This window comes from Carassius carassius, chromosome 8 (assembly GCF_963082965.1).
Source record: "Carassius carassius chromosome 8, fCarCar2.1, whole genome shotgun sequence".
NCBI classification, from domain to species: domain Eukaryota; kingdom Metazoa; phylum Chordata; class Actinopteri; order Cypriniformes; family Cyprinidae; genus Carassius; species Carassius carassius.
The window spans coordinates 6,988,683-7,010,707 of record NC_081762.1 but is presented as its reverse complement, the minus strand read 5'-3'; the positions used below and the strand labels follow the sequence as shown (position 1 = coordinate 7,010,707).

The following is a 22,025-nucleotide window of genomic DNA, read 5'->3' as shown; positions in this document are numbered from 1 at the left end:
TCATCATCTCATATGAGACAAATAATACCTGTGATGAAATTCTTGGCTGGCAATATATTAATAGCCAAAAATCATTATATGAAAGGACATGCAACCACTGAATTATTGCTCTTAAAAACATAAAAGAGAACTCTTATGGGTGTAAAATTATTACAGATCTATCCGAACACTTACGGCAGAACGGTTCTCTTCACAGGTTCTGGTGGTTGATAGGGGCTATAGGTCCCGGGACCAGGGATGTTGTTTCTCACTGGTGGCTGGATCCGGGAAGTGGTGGATTTAAAACAGGAGTAAGGAACTTGAGGCGTCTTCTGGAGCAAAACGTCACTCACGTTATAGTGGCCTTTAGAACAAGGACACAGATGGATTCATCAACCGTAATTTCTAGTGTTTGAGTAGACTTTAAATATAAACATGTGAACAAATAAATTATAGCATCACAATATTTGACTGTAATTAGAACAAGACAAAGTAATGGCACAAGAATATCTTTTCTGTTCTAATGAATATAAAACCTCATTTCACTACTGAGTTTAAAATACCTACAGTGGTTGTAATTATGTGTGCATGCAAACATGCATTCATGTATGTATCAATGTATCAATATTTGTTTTCAAATATAAAGTTTTTACCTCAGAATTGCTGAAGGGTTTTAACTGTTCGTATTGCACCACTAACTTAATTATCTTCATCTAAAACTGGTCAAATATGTGAGTTACTCACAGGGAGAGGGTCCTTTAAAGCTGTCTGAGACACTGGCACTCCGTCTGGTTTTAGAGCGAAATGCACTTTGAGCTGAAACAGTTGATTTTTTGTCCACAGCACTATAAGACACCTGACAGCAAATAAATAAAGAAATAAACTAAAAAATAAAAATTATTTAATTATACACCACCACTCAAAAGACTTTGGACTTTTCATGTTCTTGTGAACTCTTTTATCTTCATTAAAAAATCTTGAATATTAAATATCTTAAATATAAAAATATAGATTAAAATCTTACCAACCCAAAACCTTTTTTTTTTTTTACCAGATTGTAAGCTTTCATTGTGACAAATAACAATCAAGATGCATGCTGGGTGATACATACATCATATAGATTTGGTGCAGGATTTTCATTTTTTGGTTTTTCCGTCTTTACTGCAACAGGCAGACGAAACATTCTGGATTCTCCTCTGTTAAAATCGTGCTTGTAAAATAGAGACGTCTGGAGGTTATAAGCATCAGGTCCTGGGCTTAATCTCTGGAAGCTACGGGGCACACGACCAGCCTTGAGATATGAAAACAGTCAGTAATATTATTCACGATAATATATTTCAAATAAGTGCAAAGGCAATTAACAGGAAGGCCCCATGTCTAAAGCATAAAAGTGCCTGACATGCATTAGTTAATGTAGGCTCTGATCAGGGTCTCACTTTTGACGCAAAGCTGCCTGTTCCTCTCTTAGAGAATGAAGGACTGTATCCCTCAGCAGGTGTATGTGAGATATAAGAACCAGGCCCTGGATTCTCATTCTGAAATGGCAGACAGACAGATTAAAAGCATTGCTTTTAATTGAACACCATAAAATCATATATACCATAACATGTTAATATATTAGAGCTGGATTATTTATTAAACTCACCAGGTGATCTTGAAACCTTTTTGACTGTGAGGAAAAGCCTTTCTTCTCTTCATTGCTGATGATGATTGTCTGGTACTTGGTTGGAATAGATGAAGCACATCCCTGAACTACAGAGAGAAAAACATGGCTCTGAATAAGATTCAATACAGTAAAAACACTTTTTAATGACACTAAAGGCAAATCACTCACATTCATTCAGGCCTTTGTAGAGTTTACCCATCCTCCGCTTTCCTTCCCTTGAATGTCATGGAGACATAAAAAATAAACATAAAAAAAAATACTTTATTTACTTTAATAACCAGTCGGTTTCAACACGGAGAGAAATACCTGTCCTGTTGTTCGCATGCTGCTGCAGGTAAACTCGCTCTGAGTTTGTGTTGGACTGACTTTGTGCTGCCATGGCAACACGTCAACGTGACGCTGAGAACTCGGAAAAACTAGTTTAGATTAGTTAAACTAACCTATTAGTAAACAACTGCCAAAAACAAATGAAATATATACATTAAATATATTTACAATTAATAAAGATTGCATTGTTATGATCCAATCGGGTAAAAGTAAATATATATTTCTATTGAATAAATATATTATTAATGTAATAGTTGCTCTTGCCTTCAAATCAATTAAGCTCCCCGTTTAACAATTTATTCCAAAATAAGTTTTTTTTTTGTGACGTGTTTTACGAGAAAGAAAGTTGCTTTTATAACTAGTACTTTGTCGCCGCTTGGTGGCCACTGGCTTTGTATATGTGTGACAGAGAGGACAAAAAAGCAAGCCTTTTACTGTCCATGGAAAAAGCGCGAGAAAGTGGGAGGATTAGTTGTGCGAGACGCGAACGCACTCCATATTATTGTTGGTTGAAGGCAAATACATTTCATATTGGGTAGAACTGGAAATAGAACGTAGAATGGACACCAAGGGAGGCGTGGCTTACATTTTCGAGACCGCGTTTCATTGGCCAAGGAGGAGGTCACGTCATAAGGAGACGATCTAAACCTGATAGAAGGGGATGATTAATTATATATTTCTTGGAAATGATAAAATCCATTATCATTAGGATTTCAGTATGTATTAATCAGGATTTTCATATTATTATTAATAATAATAATTTCCCTGTCCTAAGTTAGTACTGTAACTAAACCGCAAGGGCTAATGTACTGAAATTTGAAGTAGTGACAACAGTGACAACACACGCAAACCTCTACATCTACATACAATCCATAAACAAAAAATACTATTCTTAAAAATAAAAAAATTCTTAGGGCAAGCCCTAGCAGGTTTTAATCGAGCTCCTCGGATCGGAGGACACGCACACTACTGCAGTCAGAAGGTCTAGCTTCAGCTGTTCTCGCCTCGGTCACTGAGCAGCTCAGCTCCATCATGGCGATGCACGCCAAAGTGACTCCACCGCAGATCCCCGACACCCGCCGCGAGCTCTCCGAGCTGGTCAAGAGAAAACAAGAGCTTGCGGTAACCAGAAACCTTTCGAAATGTCCAGAACTCTTAGAAAAACCCTCTTGATGTGGGACTAATAGAGACTGTACTCTAAACTGAAATACCCGTAGCTTACTTACACGAGTCTGAAATAAACCGTTACAAACACTTTACATAAAATGAATGAATTCATTTATGTATGTATGTCTTTCTGTATGTCTGTGTTGTATTTAAAAATCAAAAAGTCTTAGTTAACCGTAGTTGTTATTCCAGTAACTACTGTATATCTATGCTAACATGCTAACTGTGTTAGCTGCTTTTGTTGTGTCGCCTCCTGATGCACATCATATAACTTCTAGCAGAGACAAACAGCATGAAAAACATGCCTCTTGTGCACAGCTTCGGTTTATAAAACGAACAAAGAAAATAAAGCTACACAGGAGTATTAAAATAATGTTATCATATGTGGGTCATATATGATTGACAGCTACAGCTTAAACCTTTTTTTGCATTTTTAACAGGAGACTTTAGTGAATCTAGAAAGACAGATTTATGCATTTGAAGGCAGTTACCTGGAGGACACTCAGATGTATGGTAACATCATTCGAGGATGGGACCGATATCTGACCAATCAAAAGTGAGTGTGGTAATATTTCATGTGGTTCACTGATGAAGAATCATAAAAACATTCAGTCTAACATCATCTGTCTTCTACTTTAGGAATTCAAACAGCAAGACTGATCGGAGGAATAGGAAATTCAAGGAAGCTGAACGGCTTTTCAGCAAGTCCTCTGTCACCTCAGTGGCGGTAAGTTTCTTAGAAATAAACATACTTTGTGTATATATTTTAAGATACTAAAGAAATAAAACTTTAATTTATTTTATTTTTATTTGTCTCGGTGGACTGTCTCTCAGGCTGTTTGTGCTCTTGGAGGTATTCCCGATCATATGAATGAAAAACGTGAGTAAAATCTCAAGCTTATTGTGCCTGCAAAAAATTTCTGTTAGTCATTTATTGTTTTTATATGTAAAATGGGCTGTATTTTATAACCTAGTGAGCTATTAACCACAATTGTTTGCCTCATAGACTCATTTGAGTATTTGAAGTAAGATGATCACCAGTGTAAACGGGTATTGTGAAATGAAAAATTGAGATTGAATTGAATCAGAATTAGTGTGTTTTTTAGTGGCTTTATATTTGAATAATTTCTCATTTGTAAACTTTCCTTTTCTTCTGTTTTCTCAGGCGAACCAGGCAGCGGATCAGAGAGCGACACGTCTCCAGATCTCCAAAACCAGGAAAATGAACCTAGTCAGGAAGACACGGAGGAGGCAGATGGAGCCCTGCAGGACCTGAAACCCCAGAAAGCTGCTTCGTCCTCCTCTGGAAGCCACCACAGCAGCCACAAGAAACGCAAGAACAAGAACAGACACAGGTACCTGATCTCCAGCAGGTCCTGGGGTCCAGGATATAAGATGGTTCTTTACTTACAACCTAATTCCGGCTGATTCAGTGCTTATTGAAACTAAATGTTATTTGATTGTAAAATTATTTATTTTCTTGTGGACATCTCAATATGGGAGCAGTTGTAAATGAACATATTCATGGATGATTATGATAGCTGTGCTTCTTTTACCAAACGGCAGGGTTTTACTTCAGTTTTATAGTGCTGTCTGTGGCTCCTGCTCAGCTCAATTTGCTTTGGTTTCTCCTTTTAGTATTTTTATATACTATTTCCTATTATTATGTGGATCCAGCCTAGATTCTCTTACTCTGTCAGGATGTTTGATGCTGTTTTGGTTCACTTTTGACCGGTTTGATCAGAGAAGATGCTCAGTTTTAACATCCGTGTTTGTATTAGATGGACAAAAGTAAAATTTGAGAAAATATTTGTCCTTGATTTAGCCCAGAGAATTTACAGTCAGCCACTACTGCATGTATAGATGATTTATGGAAAATTGTGGATTGAAAGGTTAGATATTAACAGGGTTTAAAATGAACCTTAATCTTAAATTTCTATTTTCATGAATTTTTGTCAAAATTCAGACCTTTGCAAATTTTTGTTTTATTGTCATGCCAAAAAAAACAACAAAAAAAAAACACAATTGACTGCGACAGGGAATATCTGATGAATGAAATCAAAGTTTAGCTTGTATGGTTTGCCTCAAACATGATGAAGAAAATGGCAAAGTAATATATTATAGGCACAAAATACAGATTTCACATTTTAAATTAAGTAAATTTTAGTTAAATATTTTTTAATTAAATTACATTTTAATTTATTTCATTTTAATAATTTTCTGTCTGTTACATATTTCAGCCATTAGCAAGTTTGAATTGCTCTTCAAACCTATGTCTTGATCTTTCTGTCTTTCATTCGGAAACTGATGGTTGTTGCATCCAGGATCAATTCAAATGAAATAAGAGGGGCACTAGTTAGGGTCCTGAATTTACTAACACACTAGAGAGGATGTATTAGTCTCTGTCTTGTTGTTCATCTAGTGTACTACTGAAGGTATACGCATTGGCACCCATGTATTGGACTGTGGGATTGATGTGCTGCTCAGTGTAGTGCACTAACCTCTGATGCTCTCTTCCTTCCTATCGCTGCCCTCTTCAGCCCTTCTGGCATGTTTGATTATGACTTTGAGTAAGTCTCAATTTTATTTCCTGTGTCTTACTCCCGTGTCTTCTGTCCGTTAGCTGCTGGGGCCGTCCACGTCACGTGATGAATGCTAAGACGCTTGCTTCTACCTGATCATTTGCAGATGTTGCAGCAGTTTCTTTTTTGGTTTTGCTTGGTTTTAAAATTATTTTTCAGCTGCTTGTTTGTGGGGTTCATAGACATGATGGGTTTATAGTTAGTTGCATGCAGGGTTTTAAACAGGTTCGTTTGATTATTTGATCTTGATGGGCCTCTTGTTAATTTTTGTTTTTCCTTACAGATTTGACATGAAGATGAACAAGAAACCCAGAGCAGTAAGTTCAAATCCATAAAATGTTTTGTGTGTATGTTTGTGTGTATGTATAAATGCATATTTTATCTATAGAAACTTTCTCTTTTGTTTGGAAGACAGTCACTATTATGTCATATCTGTATCCTGAGCATTTTTTTCAGTATAATTGTTTAATTCTGCAGGATTACTCAGCCTCATAGATCCTGATCATTTTCATGCAACCGAACCTCATCAGTCAGCTCCAGTTCTCTCTGGTCTTGATCACCTGGATCTTACACTGCATTCCTCCATGTTTGTGTTTGCTTCTTTCTAGATTGTAGTGAAGCCCTCATATGAATTTTATTCTCTGATGGATTCAGATCCGCATGATGTACTGCAGACATGAAGTTCCAATTCTGCTCATATTGATGAAATCTTTTTATTTATGATGTTACATGGATGATGTATCAGTGGATCCAAACCTTTCCCTCATGCTTTTGGATGTCCTTAAGCTTTTGTTTTATAAAAGTTGTGTAGCTAATGTAAAAAGTTGGTCACGTCTTTACTTTTTGTTGTTTTATACCATATTGTTTTGAATAAAACTGAAAAAAGACAATTATTCGTTTGTTGACTAGTTCTTGGAATAAACATTGTAACCTTCCATCATTTAGACAGTAATCATAAAAACACATGAATGCTGTTCTTAGAACTATTATTAGTTGTCAGAAACAGCAGAAAAATCAGCCCCAATACAAATAGATACACATGAACCCAACACATGAATACAGAGGAACACGAGGAACACTGACCTAACTGTAGTTCAGTGAGAGATTCAAAAATATAAGAGCTTGTCCTGAACATGTTTCTAATACAAGTGTTCTGGTTTAGTCTGGGTTTATGTGAAGCTGCAAACAGTTTGAGCAGAACCAGATTTAATCGTCAAATACTCAGTTGAAGTTGTTTAAGACTTCAGTTGAGATTTAAATTCAATTGTATTAATGTGTTTCAGTTGATTTGTTTGTAAAGTTTGGCGTTTCTGTCATTTTCCCACTGGACATTAAAACAAAATAAAGAGGAAATATATATATGACCTTGAGGCATAGACACAGCTGCCAAACCATCTACAATGTTTGGTCTGTTCTTTAGGGAGAGAGGACTCTAAATGCAAATATGCATGACAAGATAAACTAAGAATCTTTTCAAATATTTTTTTTCAAAGAGATATGTTCAAGCTAATTAATATTGTTTGCCTTAAATATAAACAGCAAATTATAATGGTTATACTTTTATTGATTCCTTTATTTTTGAAGTGCACTCGCTATGTTTAGAAACAAAATGTTTACTGCATTTAAGTGATATCAGAATTGAATTAAAGATGTGTTATTTGATTTGTTGTAATGTTTGTTACTTCTGTCATTTTTTTTTTTTTTTTTGTCACAATGACATGCAGACAGACTGAACACAAACCTGTTTACACTGCATCTGTATATCCCATTTACATAAAACAAGATTAAAACTACACTTGGTCATACAAAATATGAAACATTTGAAATAGAAAATGTTACATGTCTTGAATATAAAAAAGAACAGTAGTTTCTACAAACCCGATTCCAAAAAAGTTAATTGGAATAATTTACAAATCTCATAAACTTATATTTTATTCACAAAAGAATATAGATAACATTTCAAATGTTGAAAGTGAGACATTTTGAAATGCCTTGCCAAATATTGGCTCCTTTTGGATTTCAAGAGAGCTACACATTCCAAAAAAGTTGGGACCGGTAGCAATAAGGTCAATTATATTAGGTCAATTGGCAACATGATTGGGTATAAAAGAGCCTCTCAGAGTGGCAGTGTCTTTCAGAAGTCAAGATAGGCAGAGAATCACCAATTCCCCCAATGCTGCAGTGAAAAATAGTGGAGCAATTTCAGAAAGGAGTTTCTCAAAAAATTGCAAACAGTTTGAAGTTATCATAATCTACAGTGCATAATATCATCCAAAGATTCAGCGAATCTGGAACAATCTATGTGCGTAAGGGGTCAAGGCCGGAAAACCACACTGGATACCAGTACAGCACTGCAACACACAGGGGCGGACTGGCCATCTGCAGCATCGGGACTTTTCCCGGTGGGCCGCTGGCCAATGTGGGCCGGCCCACCCGGTACACATGACGGAAATCATAATTCAATCAGGACCACTTCCGTCAAATATATTTAGGACAATTATAATTGCATACAGTTAGTGTTGGCGGTATGGTTATGTTCTGGGCAACACTCCACACGCCTGTCCATGCAGCCATGCTTGGACAGAGCGGGGAGAGCAGCAAGACAAACCATTATAAGCAAATATAATTACAATTCACAATTACATGAGTTGTAAACAAAATGTCATAGAGATTGCTTCCAATGAAGACACATTAAAGAAAGAACAAGTTAGATCGGATTACAGGTTCAGTGGGTGGAGTTGGGGTTGGAGGAGGGAGTTTATTGCAAGCAGCAATGCGATGGAAGAGACACTGATTAATGGGAATTTAAATAGACCGCAGGTGATAGGTGTCAAGACTGGATTGGTAAGCGTCAGGAACAGCTGACTGTCAGCTGATGCAAGCGTGACTAACATGGCCTGACTGAACTAACGCGATGCTCGATTTCAATCAGGACCACTTCCGTCAAGTATATTTATTACAATATATAATAAATATTATATTATAATTGCATACAGTTAGTGTTGGCGGTATGGTTATGTTCTGCGCAACACTCCACACGCCTGTCCATGCAGCCATGCTTGGACAGAGCGGGGAGAGCAGCAAGACAAACCCCCAAAACAACCATATGCCAAAACTCCCCAACACAACTGATGCAATTTGAATGGCCAGCAATGAGAAATGTTGCTTGATACTATATTTATGGGGGAAGCATCACCCAAACTCAGAGAGAAGCATACAACAAGCATATTGCTTAGCTGCTTATGCAAAATATTTGAGAGAACTGTATGGGGGAAGCATACACCCATAGCAGCAGCAGCAGCCTAATACAATGGCATTTTGTATATCATTCAATTGAAGTCTAACATGCTGAAAAATCACATTAAGGGGGAAGCATGCACCCCTAGCAGCAGCAGCCTAATATGATGGCAGTTTGTATATCATTCAATTATCATGGAAAATCATATTAAGGTGGGGGGTGGGAGCGTCACCCAAAGTTAAGCAATAGAGGATGTGCAACAAGTATGTTCTTAAAATGCTTAAGCAACTGTGATTGTAAAGAGGGAAGCATACGCCCCTAGCAGCAGCAGTCTGATATGATGGCAGTATTATCCAATTTTATGTATCTACCATGCTGTAAAAATCACAAAGGGGGAAGCGTCACCCCAGTTAAGCAACTGAGGATGTGCAACAAGCATGTTTCTTAAAATGCTTAAATCTCATGCCAATCCCGAGTACCCACAGAGCAGTACGAATCCCCATCTCCAAAAGTCCCCAGCCTGGTCATATCTGCAAAACAAAAATACAGCTTCCGATTCTCTCTGGAAAAACCAAGCTCCTGGAGGCATGCTGTGGGAGGAGCTATAATACTGATTTGTGTTGTTTCCATAACATATATTCACTTATGTGCTGATTTCCAACAAAAGACAGAAATCTGATGCAGTTGTACTTACCTGACTGGGGTCTTTTACCATGTTTTAATAGCAAACGATGTGCAAATCCAGCATCACCTTGTCTTGTTTATAAAACATTCATCACTGAAATGATGAGAACAACACTTGCTACACTCCATTGCTGCCCCAGAAAAGCAACTGCATCCACGGTCCATGTAACGCTAAGTTCTTTGAAAAGCTGAACATGGTAAACTTTCCCCTCACATCCAAAACACACTTATTTGAAGACATTCTCAAACAAATCCTATGCAGCGCTGCCAACGATTTCCTGATGAAGCATGTTTATGGGCGATGTCTCGCTCTCCTCTGGTGGAGATGTGCATGGGCGTGCTTTCCCAAGAGAAATGCTCATAAGGAGTTCCACCATCGTCTACGTCATAGATCCATCATCGAAAACACTACCGAAACTTGTACCACCCAGAAATAAGATTTCTCCACTCATCCGAATTGGCCATGTTTAGCATGAAAATCCATCTCTTTAACACTGAACAACTCTGAATCCATGAAACACCATTGTAGCCCCCTGTCACAGTGGGCCACTGTGACTAGAGATTTTGGCACTAGACTTAGAACACAACACACTAGGCATACATACACTTTTCATACAACAACACATATTTGTTTTGTGCAATGTAACATCAGTTAACACCAGGTATGTGTGTGTGTAATAGATTGTGTATTGTTTAAGTGTCGATCCTGTTCTCACCATTTTTTTTTAGGTTAACACTTTGTGAGTCAATAAGTTTATTATGTTCATTTGTGTATGGTTGAGAATACAAACAAGACCGGTTGGCATGTTAAACGTTTATTGTTTTCCATCATCCACTTACATAAAGTAAATAGTCATACTTACGTACTGGAACATTTCCTCATAACAAACAGAGAAACCCGGGCACATTGCCACCATTTTTAAATACCTGTTTCCCGCCAAAAGAAGGCACACTTAATTGGTCTTATGCCGGAGGGGGAGATTGGTGTTTGTTTGATGCTTTGATAAACTGTAATAATGAATTTAGTTGGTGTGCTTTGAGATGGTTGTATATTTCTGTATATTTCTTGGTTCTAATAGTTATGCCTTTGTTACAGTTAAATCGCTATTTAATTGTTTTGTCTTTCTTGAACTTATTTGTTACCATCAATTATTTAATGGTTTAGTCCTAGTGGGAGGGGCTTATACTTTTTAAGTGTTTCTCTCAGTCTGGTAAAGGGGCTTGTAGAGTGAGTCGGTGAAGTTGCTTGCTTGATTTTTGGGTCAAATTATCGACATAGCCAAAAGTTTTGTTTGTACATTTAAACTTTGTACAGTTTTTTTTCTATATATATATATATATATATATATATATATATATATATATTTTTTTTTTGTTGATATTTTGAGTTATGCTGTAAATATCATTTGCATTCTTTTGGAAAATCTTTGTTTTTCACATTTTGGAATAAACACCAACTTTTTGACTTCATCAGCACGTCACTTCATTTTTTTTTTTTCACGCCTCCATGGGCTGGTACATCCAGAGCAGGGGTGCCTCCACTGCTTGAACACCTTGTAGCAGTTGGCACACCACTGTCTGTATCACAGTTGGTGTCAGAAGTTTTTTTTGTACCGCTGAAGTGACGTGGACATTCTTGTTTTTACAATGCCACCAAAGACAAGGAATCAGCCTGATGAAAAAACAAGGCCAGATGTGGACCAGAGTGAAGTCGAGGATGATCCAGATGAAGGAGTGCAGTCTAAAATAGTTTCTGGGGTTGGAGCTGATACCGCTGTTACTGCTCTGGCACAGATGTTCAAGTCCTTTATGGAATATCAAAAGGATCGGGATGATCGACAAGAGAGAGAGACAATTCGACGAGAACAAAATTTTAAAGTGCTCAGTCACCATGTCACACAGATGCAACTGGATGTGGAACGTATCAGTCACGAAGCAAGGTGCGACAAACCAGCGCCGAGGGTGTTAGACCGGGAGCCACGGCTTGCGAGACTGGAGGACTCTGATGATATTGAGCACTATTTGCTGACATTTGAGAGACTGGCAGAGGTGTACCAGTGGCCTAAAGAAGACTGGGCCATTCACCTCATACCGTTGCTAACTGGTAAGGCCAGGTCGGCGTTTGTTGCAATGGACCCTTCACGTACACAAGACTATGATGTTGTTAAGACCGCAATACTGAAAAAGTATGAAATCAATGCAGAAACTTATAGACTGAGGTTCCGTAACCTAAACACCCCTGGGGATGAGTCACCACATGAGCTTTACATCAGACTGAAAGACCTGTTTTGCAAGTGGGTACACTACTCCAGCAGCAATAAAGAGGATATTATGGAGGCACTTGTTCTGGAACAGTTCCTAAGGGTCTTGTACCCAGACGTGCGGACTTGGGTCAAGGAGCATTATCCAATGACTGCTGCTGAGGCTGCCAGACTGGCGGAGGCATATATCACAGCCCGAAAAGGAACAGGACACTTTCGCTATGCTGGAATCCTCCCTTCGATCAGGGGTAAGTCTGAGGGATTTGGGGGGGGTTCAAACTCTCAAGACAGGATCCTAAGACTCCCACAAAGTAAAGCCACTACTCCGCGTGTAACTTCACAGAGTGTAGTTAAGGATGATGTTGTATGTTATCTTTGTGGTCAGCCAGGACATACTAGACCTCTTTGCCCCCTGAAGAAACCCAAAACAGCAAGCCTTTGTTATGTCCCTCATCCAGTTCAGTCATCCCCCGGGAAATGCAACTCACAGCCAGTTAGATCTGTCTTGTTAAATGGTAGACCAGTTTTAGCCTTGGTAGATACTGGTTGTACATATACATTAGTACAGAGCAGATTTGTGCCCAGACAAGACTGGAATGATGTAGAGACGGTTACTGTTTGTTGTGTACATGGAGACAACACTCCATTGCCTACAGCAGAAGTGTATATAGAGGTCTTATTTGATGAAGGTTGGAATTGCTGAGACTCTTCCCTATCCCATACTCCTTGGCACAGATATGCCAGTGTTGGCTGAATTACTGCAAGACACAGAATGGTGTGGGGTAGTGACAAGGGCTCAGTCAAAGCAAGTAGTACAGACAACACTCAACCTAGACCAAGATAATCCATTGCAAACTTTGCCTTTTAGTTCTGCGGATATTGAGATGGAGTCAGGACCAGCAAAAGACAACAGGTTACAACAACGTAGAGATTGGGTATCAGAGTTGATTGACACCTCAGAACAGGCTAACGAGGGTGTTGCTGAACCTGAATTATGTGAGTCAGACATTGTGATTCCCAATGGTCTAGCCCAGCTGCAGAGGGGAGACCCAACCCTTGCCACATGTTTTGAACAGGTTAAGCAGAAGGATGATGCTGATGTTTTACTTGATGATCCTTTTGTGTTAAAACATGAACTCCTGTATAAGCAAACTAAGGAGGGGGATCTTCGGCTAGTTGTACCTAAAGCACAAAGAAGTGAGGTGTTGCAGTTAGGTCATTCCATTCCATGGTCAGGTCATTTAGGTTTCGCAAAGACATGTTTGAGAATCTCTAAAAGATTTTATTGGCCCAGAATGTACACAGACATTAAAGAATACTGACAGACATGCCCTGATTGCCAACTCACTGCTGGTCGGACTCCTGCCATTGCACCACTAATCCCTTTGCCTGTGATTGAGGTACCTTTTGAGAGAATAGGAGTGGATGTTGTTGGACCAGTTGAGAGAAGCCAGACAGGGAACAGGTTTATTCTAGTAATCTCAGATTATGCCACAAGGTACCCTGAAGCATATCCCTTAAGGGATGTTACTGCTAAGCAAATAGCTTCAGCCTTGTTGAAATTCTTTTCGCAAGTAGGAATACCAAAAGAAGTTCTGACAGACCAGGGCACTAACTTTATGAGTCACACACTGCATCAAGTTTATCAGCTATTGGGCATTAAGAGAGTACGAACAACCCCATATCACCCTCAGACTGATGGTCTTGTTGAAAGGTTCAATCAGACTCTAAAGAATGTTAAAGAAGTTTGTTTCAGACTCTGGCAAGGACTGGGATAAATGGCTGCCGTACCTCCTTTTCGCCTACCGTGAAGTACCCCAGGCTTCTACAGGATTCTCGCCGTTTGAACTGCTATACGCCCACCAAGTAAGAGGTCCTCTAGATGTACTGAAAGAGAGCTGGGAGGCAACAGACAACCCAAAGAGAATGAACATCCTCACGTACGTGATGAAAATGAGGGAGAAACTTCAACAGAATACTGCCTTGGCAAGAGAAAACCTGGTAAAGTCCCAAGTACAGCAGAAACACTGGTACGACAAGATGGCTAGATCACGAAGCTTCGAACCAGGTGAGGATGTCCTATTGTTGCTTCCAACATCTGACAATAAGCTGTTAGCAAAGTGGCAAGGCCCGTACCAGATAAAGAAGAAGGTAGGTCCGGTGACCTATCAGGTCGAAATTCCCTCAAGAAACCAGCCTCTTCAAATATTTCATGTGAACATGCTGAAGAAATGGCATTCACATCGAATTCCAGGCCAGACAGAAGAGAACAACGACATTGCTATGCTGGTGAGAGCCATAGAGGGTGAAGAGGAAATAGAAGAACAGTATTTACCGTCCTGTCGCAGTGACCGCAAATTGAATTTACAGCACCTGACTGAAGTGGAGAGAACTCAGCTATGGGAATGTATACCTGATCAGCTGTTCATGGATACCCCTGGCAGAACAGACTTGGTCGATCATTCTATCATCCTCAAGGACACTAAACCTGTCCGGCAGTCTGTGTATCGTGTGCCAGAGAAACTTCTATCTGTTATGAAAGAGGAATTACAGACCATGAAACAACTGGGAGTTATTGAACCATCATCAAGTGAGTGGAGCAGTCCTATAGTGCTGGTGCCGAAGAAAGATGGTACCTTGCGGTTCTGCTTAGACTTCAGGAAGCTGAACAGTATTAGTAAGTTTGATCCTTATCCAATGCCACGGGTAGATGAGCTGGTGGAGAGGCTGGGGAGGGCGAAATACCTAAGTACGCTGGATCTCTGCAAGGGATACTGGCAGGTGCCGCTGGAACCAGCGTGTAAAGAGCTTACTGCCTTCAGAACCCCCTTTGGCCATTACCAGTTCCGAGTCCTTCCTTTTGGTCTCCATGGGGCCGCGGCCACATTTCAAAGGATGATGGATAAAATCCTCCATGGTACAGAGGACTATGCTGCAGCTTACCTTGATGACATCATAATATTCAGCCAAACCTAGGAAGAGCATCTGGAACACCTTAAGGAGGTGTTGAATCGTATCAAGGCTGCAGGACTAACCATCCGCCCTGATAAATGTGCCCTCGCCAAGCCAGAAACCCAATACTTGGGATTTGTACTGGGACACGGTGTGATCCGACCTCAGGTGGGGAAGGTGGAGGCCGTTAAAGGAGCAGGACGGCCTGTGACAAAGAAGCAGGTTAGAGCGTTTCTTGGACTTGTTGGCTGGTATAGGAAATTTATTCCAAATTTCTCAGCCAGGGCAATAAACCTAACAAACTTGACAAAAAAGAGCCAACCCAACAATGTAGTATGGACTGAGGACTGTGAAAAAGCCTTTGAAGACTTAAAGAATGCACTATGTCAGGAACCAGTTCTTCAGAGTCCTGACTTTGGGAAACCATTCACAGTACAGACTGATGCCTCACAACATGGCGTTGGTGCTGTACTCCTTCAAGAGGAAGAAGGTCAACTCAAGCCGATTGTATACATCAGTAGGAAACTCCTGCCCAGAGAGGTAAACTATTCCACTGTTGAAAAGGAGTGCCTTGCTGTTAAGTGGGCCCTGGACTCTTTAAGGTATTATTTGCTTGGACGAAAATTCCGGTTGGAGACTGATCACAGAGCATTGGCCTGGTTAGGCCGCATGAGAGACACTAATGCTCGCATTACTAGGTGGTTTCTGGCCATGCAGCCGTTTGACTTTGAGGTGTTGTATAGATCAGGGTCACAGAATTACACTGCAGACTTTCTCTCGAGGACACCACAGTCGGTGTCTGGAGAGGGAGGGGTAAATGTCACAGTGGGCCACTGTGACTAGAGATTTTGGCACTAGACTTAGAACACAACACACTAGGCATACATACACTTTTCATACAACAACACATATTTGTTTTGTGCAATGTAACATCAGTTAACACCAGGTATGTGTGTGTGTAATAGATTGTGTATTGTTTAAGTGTCGATCCTGTTCTCACCATTTTTTTTTAGGTTAACACTTTGTGAGTCAATAAGTTTATTATGTTCATTTGTGTATGGTTGAGAATACAAACAAGACCGGTTGGCATGTTAAACGTTTATTGTTTTCCATCATCCACTTACATAAAGTAAATAGTCATACTTACGTACTGGAACATTTCCTCATAACAAACAGAGAAACCCGGGCACATTGCCACCATTTTTAAATACCTGTTTCCCGCCAAAAGAAGGCACACTTAATTGGTCTTATGCCGGAGGGGGAGATTGGTGTTTGTTTGATGCTTTGATAAACCGTAATAATGAATTTAGTTGGTGTGCTTTGAAATGGTTGTATATTTCTGTATATTTCTTGGTTCTAATAGTTATGCCTTTGTTACAGTTAAATCGCTATTTAATTGTTTTGTCTTTCTTGAACTTATTTGTTACCATCAATTATTTAATGGTTTAGTCCTAGTGGGAGGGGCTTATACTTTTTAAGTGTTTCTCTCAGTCTGGTAAAGGGGCTTGTAGAGTGAGTCGCTTGCTTGATTTTTGGGTCAAATTATCGACATAGCCAAAAGTTTTGTTTGTACATTTAAACTTTGTACAGTTTTTTTTTCTATATATATATATATATATATATATATATATATATATTTTTTTTTTTTTTGTTGATATTTTGAGTTATGCTGTAAATATCATTTGCATTCTTTTGGAAAATCTTTGTTTTTCACATTTTGGAATAAACACCAACTTTTTGACTTCATCAGCACGTCACTTCATTTTTTTTTTTTCACGCCTCCATGGGCTGGTACATCCAGAGCAGGGGTGCCGCCACTGCTTGAACACCTTGTAGCAGTTGGCACACCACTGTCTGTATCACACCCCCCTTTAATCAAACGTGTGATACATACGACCCCTTCGCTGCGGCATGAGGAACATGTAATATGCATTAATGCTGTAGGTTGCATAATGGAGGGTGGTAGTCCAGCAGGGGAAGCATGCACCCTTCAGAAACTTAGAATGCCGTCCAGTATGAATGAAAATGCTCCATAGAAACACCTCAGTCAGAATAAAAATGATTAAACCGAAATGGTAATCTGTTGAGAGGTAGGATAACCTTCTATAACCGAACTAAGTTAAAATCCTGCCATGTAAATATGTTAAACTGATTACTTGTACCCATGTAATCACATCAATAGTCGGTCATCAGAATGGGAACGTGATGACGGCAACGCTGTGCATTCAGTGATTAGTAGACACTGACATTACAGTAGAGACTGGGAAATAGTGGACAAAGATGATAAAATTCCACTTACTGGCTTGCTGTATAATCAGGCAATGACTTTGCAGGCAGCATTTTTTCCCCGAAGGCACCTCATGATACGGATTTCGGACAGGCTTCTGAGGCGGAGTAATGGTTTAATGATCTACAGCAAAATATAGAGAGCTTTGGTTATAACTAAGTGGATATTTCATTACTGCAATATTAATTTCTCGCTAGAAATTACATAAGTGGAAAACGTTGTTCAGAAATATACATTTACACACAAACTGACCACCGACCGCAACTTTCAGACGCCATCTTTATTTTTTGGCTTAACTGTCACAAATGGAACGCACAGGATTGTGGGATATCAAAGGCAGTGAAGGATACATCTATGCTGCCTTCAAAAACCGGCCAGATGAAGTCATCTCAGGAGACAGTAAATTAAGCTGACATTGATTTCGGACGTGCCTTGATGCCTACTTTGGAATGCGACCTCCGAAAGCAGCATTTTTTCAGTTTTCGGATGCAGCCTATGATAGTGAATAGCTCAATAAAAACACTTGACCAAAATTTGCCTGTCATTGTATGAATTATTACAGATTCATAAACCCATTTTTAAATGTTGTAAGATAGCTCATTGCAAGCACTATCTGCATTCATAAGTTGCCCCCTCGTGATTCATGTTTTAACAAAACTTGGTGAGAATCATGTATTTTACCATTTAAATTTACCTTTTTTTATATATCATAATACAATTCATTTCAGAGCTGCATTAAAGAAGGTCTTAGGCTACAGTTATTTCCCCTTGCTGAATTGACATGCCTTGGTGTTTTCCAGTTTTATTCGAGGCTTTTTTTTATATCATAATACAATTCATTTCAGAGCTGCATTAAAGAAGGTCTTAGGCTACAGTTATTTCCCCTTGTCGAATTGACATGCCTTGGTGTTTTCCAGTTTTCCTCTTCATGCCATTAACATTATTCTGGATGTTTTCAGCCAGCAACATTACAGAACCTTAATGTTCTCATGATGAGTCACACGACACGACAGTATCAATAATTCTGTGTAACATCTGAATGGATGAAGCGGTTTATCACTTTACATTGTTGCGCAAACGCAGCGCTGTGCGGGAGACTCGGCTCATGCGTGCAGCTGACGGATGCAGTGCGTAGCGCCGCCTCACACTTTTTTGCAGTTTGGTGTAATTTAGAAACGGGCCTAAAGTGGGGGAGAATTCCCTCGCTTCGGCGATCAGCTCTCACTCAACCGGACCAGAAATGTCCCGGTGCTCCCGATGGCATTTGAGCGGAGTTCTCTCGCTGCAGCGGATACGCGCACTCAGTATATGATGGGCGGGGAAATGTGAGATGACAGAACTGATAATGCACCAATTACAACAAAGAATCACTAGTTTCACAACTGGTACACAATTAAAGGGAACGATTCATGATAGCAAATTACATATTTTGCGAAGCAACAAAACAGTGGGTAGGCCTACTTAATGGCCCTGACCACAACAGTGGTACGATAGAAGACGGCGTTAGTGTTTATGTGATCGTGTTCAGGCCACATGACTGAGCACACGAATGAACACTAGAGCAGTGGTTCCCAAACTTTTCCATTCTACGACCCACCTAGACAAGTGTAATCTATTTCACGACCCACCAAAATATATATATATAAAAAAAATAAGAAAACGATTGACATTACTTTAAGCCTAATCTTAAAAGTTTGATGACAGAAATTAAGTATTTAATAAAAATAACAAATTTTCACTACTAATATTTCAGTTTTAATTTTTGTTTACAGACGTTAAAATATGTAGTGTTCATAAAAACGTGAAGCAGGCTCACTCTAGTGAACTGTAATCTGCGCTGCTGTGTTTTGTTGCAGAAAATACATTCATGATCTTCCGTTTGTGTCGGCGAGAACGGAGCACAATCCAACACTTATTTAGAAAAGCATGAGAAGCAAAGCAGAGCTATCTAACACAGTTTTGAGATTAAAATAATTGTGAAATTGGTAAAAAATTATAATAAACAGATGTGTCTCATTTTAAATAATAATAAAAAAAATATATTTATTTTTGTGATGGTTAAATAAATGTTCAGCAATATCTTCAAAAGACTTCTGAACTTTGGCAAATTTTTCTCTAAACAGAGATGATACATCAAGGAAATATTGCAAACTTTTGTACATTTTGTTACGTGGAAATGTTTAAATCTTGTAGTGTTACAATTAATCCTGCATTTGTGCCCTGCTTATGGAATTACATTTGTTTCAATAATAATGAACGAAACTTTATAAAACTGAACGTAACTTTTTCAGAAACTATCAAAAATATGCCATTACAAAAGAAGAAAAACACTATGAAAATGAAAAAAAATTAACTCAGTCGCACAAATTTAACAGGCTCTTCAAATATGCTTCATTCTTTGTTAATGTTTTTCAAAGATTCGTTTTCGCTAATCGTGGATTCTGAATTCATTGCTACAGATTTCGCTTACGTTTCGCAGTTTTTCGTTTGGTGTTTTGACACAAACATCTCATGGGGGTGGTGTTAACAGTGATCTACTCTGATTGGATAGTGAGCTTTTGATGGACAGGTGCTCTCTGACCGGGAAGTACAGACGCCACCCAGTGGCCTCTCTCGTCCTTCACTGTCGTCGCTCCTCTTTTGTATACTTCCTATCTCCTCCGGGGTTCTCGAGACCGGTGAGTGTTGCAGGTGTCGCTCATTTCCCAATCACTCCACGGCTCTCGGCCCCGCCCCACTCGTCACATTCGTGCAGCCCTAGACTGAACTGTGTGAGTGTGTGTGTGTGTTTTTATTGAAACGCAAATTTAGCTGCAGCCAAGTGACTTTGTGTGACCCACCTTGTTCCATTCTGTGACCCACAAGTGGGTCGCGACCCACAGTTTGAAAACCCCTGCACTAGAGGTTCAATATTAGTCTGTTAATTCCGAGCACGTGCGAGCAGCTATTAAAAATATTAATGCAACCCCGGTTTTTTTTCTTTTTCTTCTCTCTCTCTCTCTGGTAATTTGCATGTCATCGTAGCCACTTATGTATGGAAAGCCAAGTGGTCCATAAAACGCGTGCTTTTCAACGCCGTGTTAATTGTAAAACGCCGTTTTCATAACACCACCAGGCGTTAAATAAGCGCCGTTACGCGATAAATTAACGCCAGACGTATGGGGTTAGAATTGTTGCATTATTCCAAATAAATAGATTATGATCCACAAATAAATGTAACGAGATTCACAAAAATATATCAAATTCACAAATAAATGTAAAGAGTTTCACAAAAAAATATAAAACTCACAAATAAATAAAATGAGATTTGCAAATAAAAAAATATATATTTACAAATGTGTTTAATGTCACAAACACAACTCTACCTGGCATTTATTTGTGAACCGCTCTCTGTGCATTTGTAAATCACTGCACGCATCACTGCACGCATTTGTGGATCGGTTCCTGTGCATTTGTGGATTTGAAACACTTCTAGCGTCGACGTGCAGATAAATCCACAAATAAGTGGAAGCACAGGTTTCTTCAATAACGACCTTCAGCTCGTCTGTATTGTTAAATAGACCGTTTCTCATCTTTCTCTTGAAAATATCCCATAGATTCCATATGGGGTTCAGGTCAGGCATGTTGGCTGGCCAATCAAACACAATAATATCATGGTCAGCAAACCACTTTGAAGTGGTTTTGACACTGGGGACAGATGTCCTGCAGGAAAAGGAAATCAGCATCTCCATAAAGCTTGGCAGCAACGGTGTCCGTCAGCAGATTTAGCTGTTTTACTAGCGTATTTTTATTGTTGTTAGAATAACTGTTGCAAATAAACATACATTTTTTGTTTTAAAAAGTTTTTAAAAAACATGCTTTATAATATATGAAAACTAATATTTTATTTATTTTAAAAAATGTAAATATAAAATTTATATTTCAAGCTGGTCTCCATGATGACGACGAAGAAGTATCAGCAAAGGATTAATTGATTTCTAGCCTCACCTAGGCTCGCATTAGCTTTACTACTAGATATATTTCTGGAGATGAGAAGGAAAAACCTGCCTGGAAAAAGTAGCGCACCACGTTGCTTCCATTATGAGCGTGCTCACCGCGGCCGCGCACCTACGGTTGAAATAACGACCTTGAGCGCGAAAAAGATGCGATATGTGAACGGCCCCTAGAAGCAGATGTCTGAAATGAAAGGCAAGAACAGCTATTTATTTAGCTTTAGACTGTTACATGAAAATTTAAAAATGAAATGTCATAATTATAATGTTTTGAGAGTTTACTTATGTAATTGTTGCATTAGGCTATGAATTAATAAATGTTTATTGATAAGATCTAGCTATTTCATATCTCTTCATTTACAGTAGCTAACAAATTAGGGTCTAACCTCCTGAGGAGAGGCCTTAAGGAATTGAATTTGTCAAATAAATGAATTACATTTTTCTTTGCGTTTGTGTATGTGATATTATATATGACGACACATCGTTTGTGTATGTGATATATATGACGACACACAACCCCCCCCCCCCCCCCCCCCCCCGGTACTTTTTAATATCCCCCTAATTCTGAGGTCTCAAGGTTGGCAAGTATGACATGCCCTGCTCAATCCAAAGTCCCCACTCCAAGGGCTCTGCTCTTTAAAGGCATAGGGATGATCAGTCCAGAACTTTTTCATAATATTCTAAATTTTTTTAGATGCACCTGTAGGCCTAAAGACAACTTTAAAATGTATGTTTCTGTAAATGTTAATGCAATAGTATCATGATCTTTATTGAGGTCACAAAAGGCACCAAATCCCTGGGATGAGCCACATATAGGGGGAGCTGTGACATCAAGTTCAGTAAAAGTGAAAGATTCAGAGAAACTGAAACTAACTTGATCAACAACAAAA

The 22,025-nt window shown here is 39.1% G+C and overlaps 2 protein-coding genes across 5 annotated transcripts in view; one reads left to right on the top strand and one right to left on the bottom strand.

Moving 5' to 3' along the window:
• stpg1 (sperm-tail PG-rich repeat containing 1) overlaps nucleotides 1-22,025 on the bottom strand; it is a 382,184-nt gene that overhangs the window by 605 nt on the left and 359,554 nt on the right. Inside the window, exons 1-9 of one of the 3 annotated variants that reach the window (XM_059555824.1) lie at nucleotides 2,938-3,044; nucleotides 2,559-2,620; nucleotides 1,952-2,044; nucleotides 1,814-1,860; nucleotides 1,625-1,731; nucleotides 1,416-1,514; nucleotides 1,091-1,270; nucleotides 724-835; nucleotides 175-343 (exon numbers count right to left, since the gene is read on the bottom strand). In XM_059555824.1, coding sequence (XP_059411807.1) covers nucleotides 175-343; nucleotides 724-835; nucleotides 1,091-1,270; nucleotides 1,416-1,514; nucleotides 1,625-1,731; nucleotides 1,814-1,844 — 698 coding nt within the window. In that variant the 5' untranslated portion in view covers nucleotides 1,845-1,860; nucleotides 1,952-2,044; nucleotides 2,559-2,620; nucleotides 2,938-3,044. Of the gene's footprint in view, nucleotides 1-174; nucleotides 344-723; nucleotides 836-1,090; nucleotides 1,271-1,415; nucleotides 1,515-1,624; nucleotides 1,732-1,813; nucleotides 1,861-1,951; nucleotides 2,045-2,558; nucleotides 2,621-2,937; nucleotides 3,068-22,025 lie in introns of those variants that run through there. The other 2 variants (XM_059555826.1, XM_059555825.1) reach the window with 2 other exon arrangements.
• On the top strand, nucleotides 2,964-6,612 carry LOC132145096 (chromatin modification-related protein MEAF6-like). Of its 2 annotated transcripts, XM_059555827.1 has the most exons (8): nucleotides 2,964-3,094; nucleotides 3,580-3,695; nucleotides 3,779-3,866; nucleotides 3,974-4,019; nucleotides 4,305-4,494; nucleotides 5,680-5,709; nucleotides 6,005-6,038; nucleotides 6,199-6,612. In XM_059555827.1, the coding sequence occupies exons 1-8, from the start codon at nucleotides 3,005-3,007 to the stop codon at nucleotides 6,214-6,216; spliced, it is 612 nt and encodes a 203-aa protein (XP_059411810.1). In that variant the 5' UTR covers nucleotides 2,964-3,004; the 3' UTR covers nucleotides 6,217-6,612. The 2 variants fall into 2 exon arrangements, with proteins under 2 accessions (XP_059411810.1, XP_059411811.1); XM_059555828.1 differs by lacking the exon at nucleotides 5,680-5,709.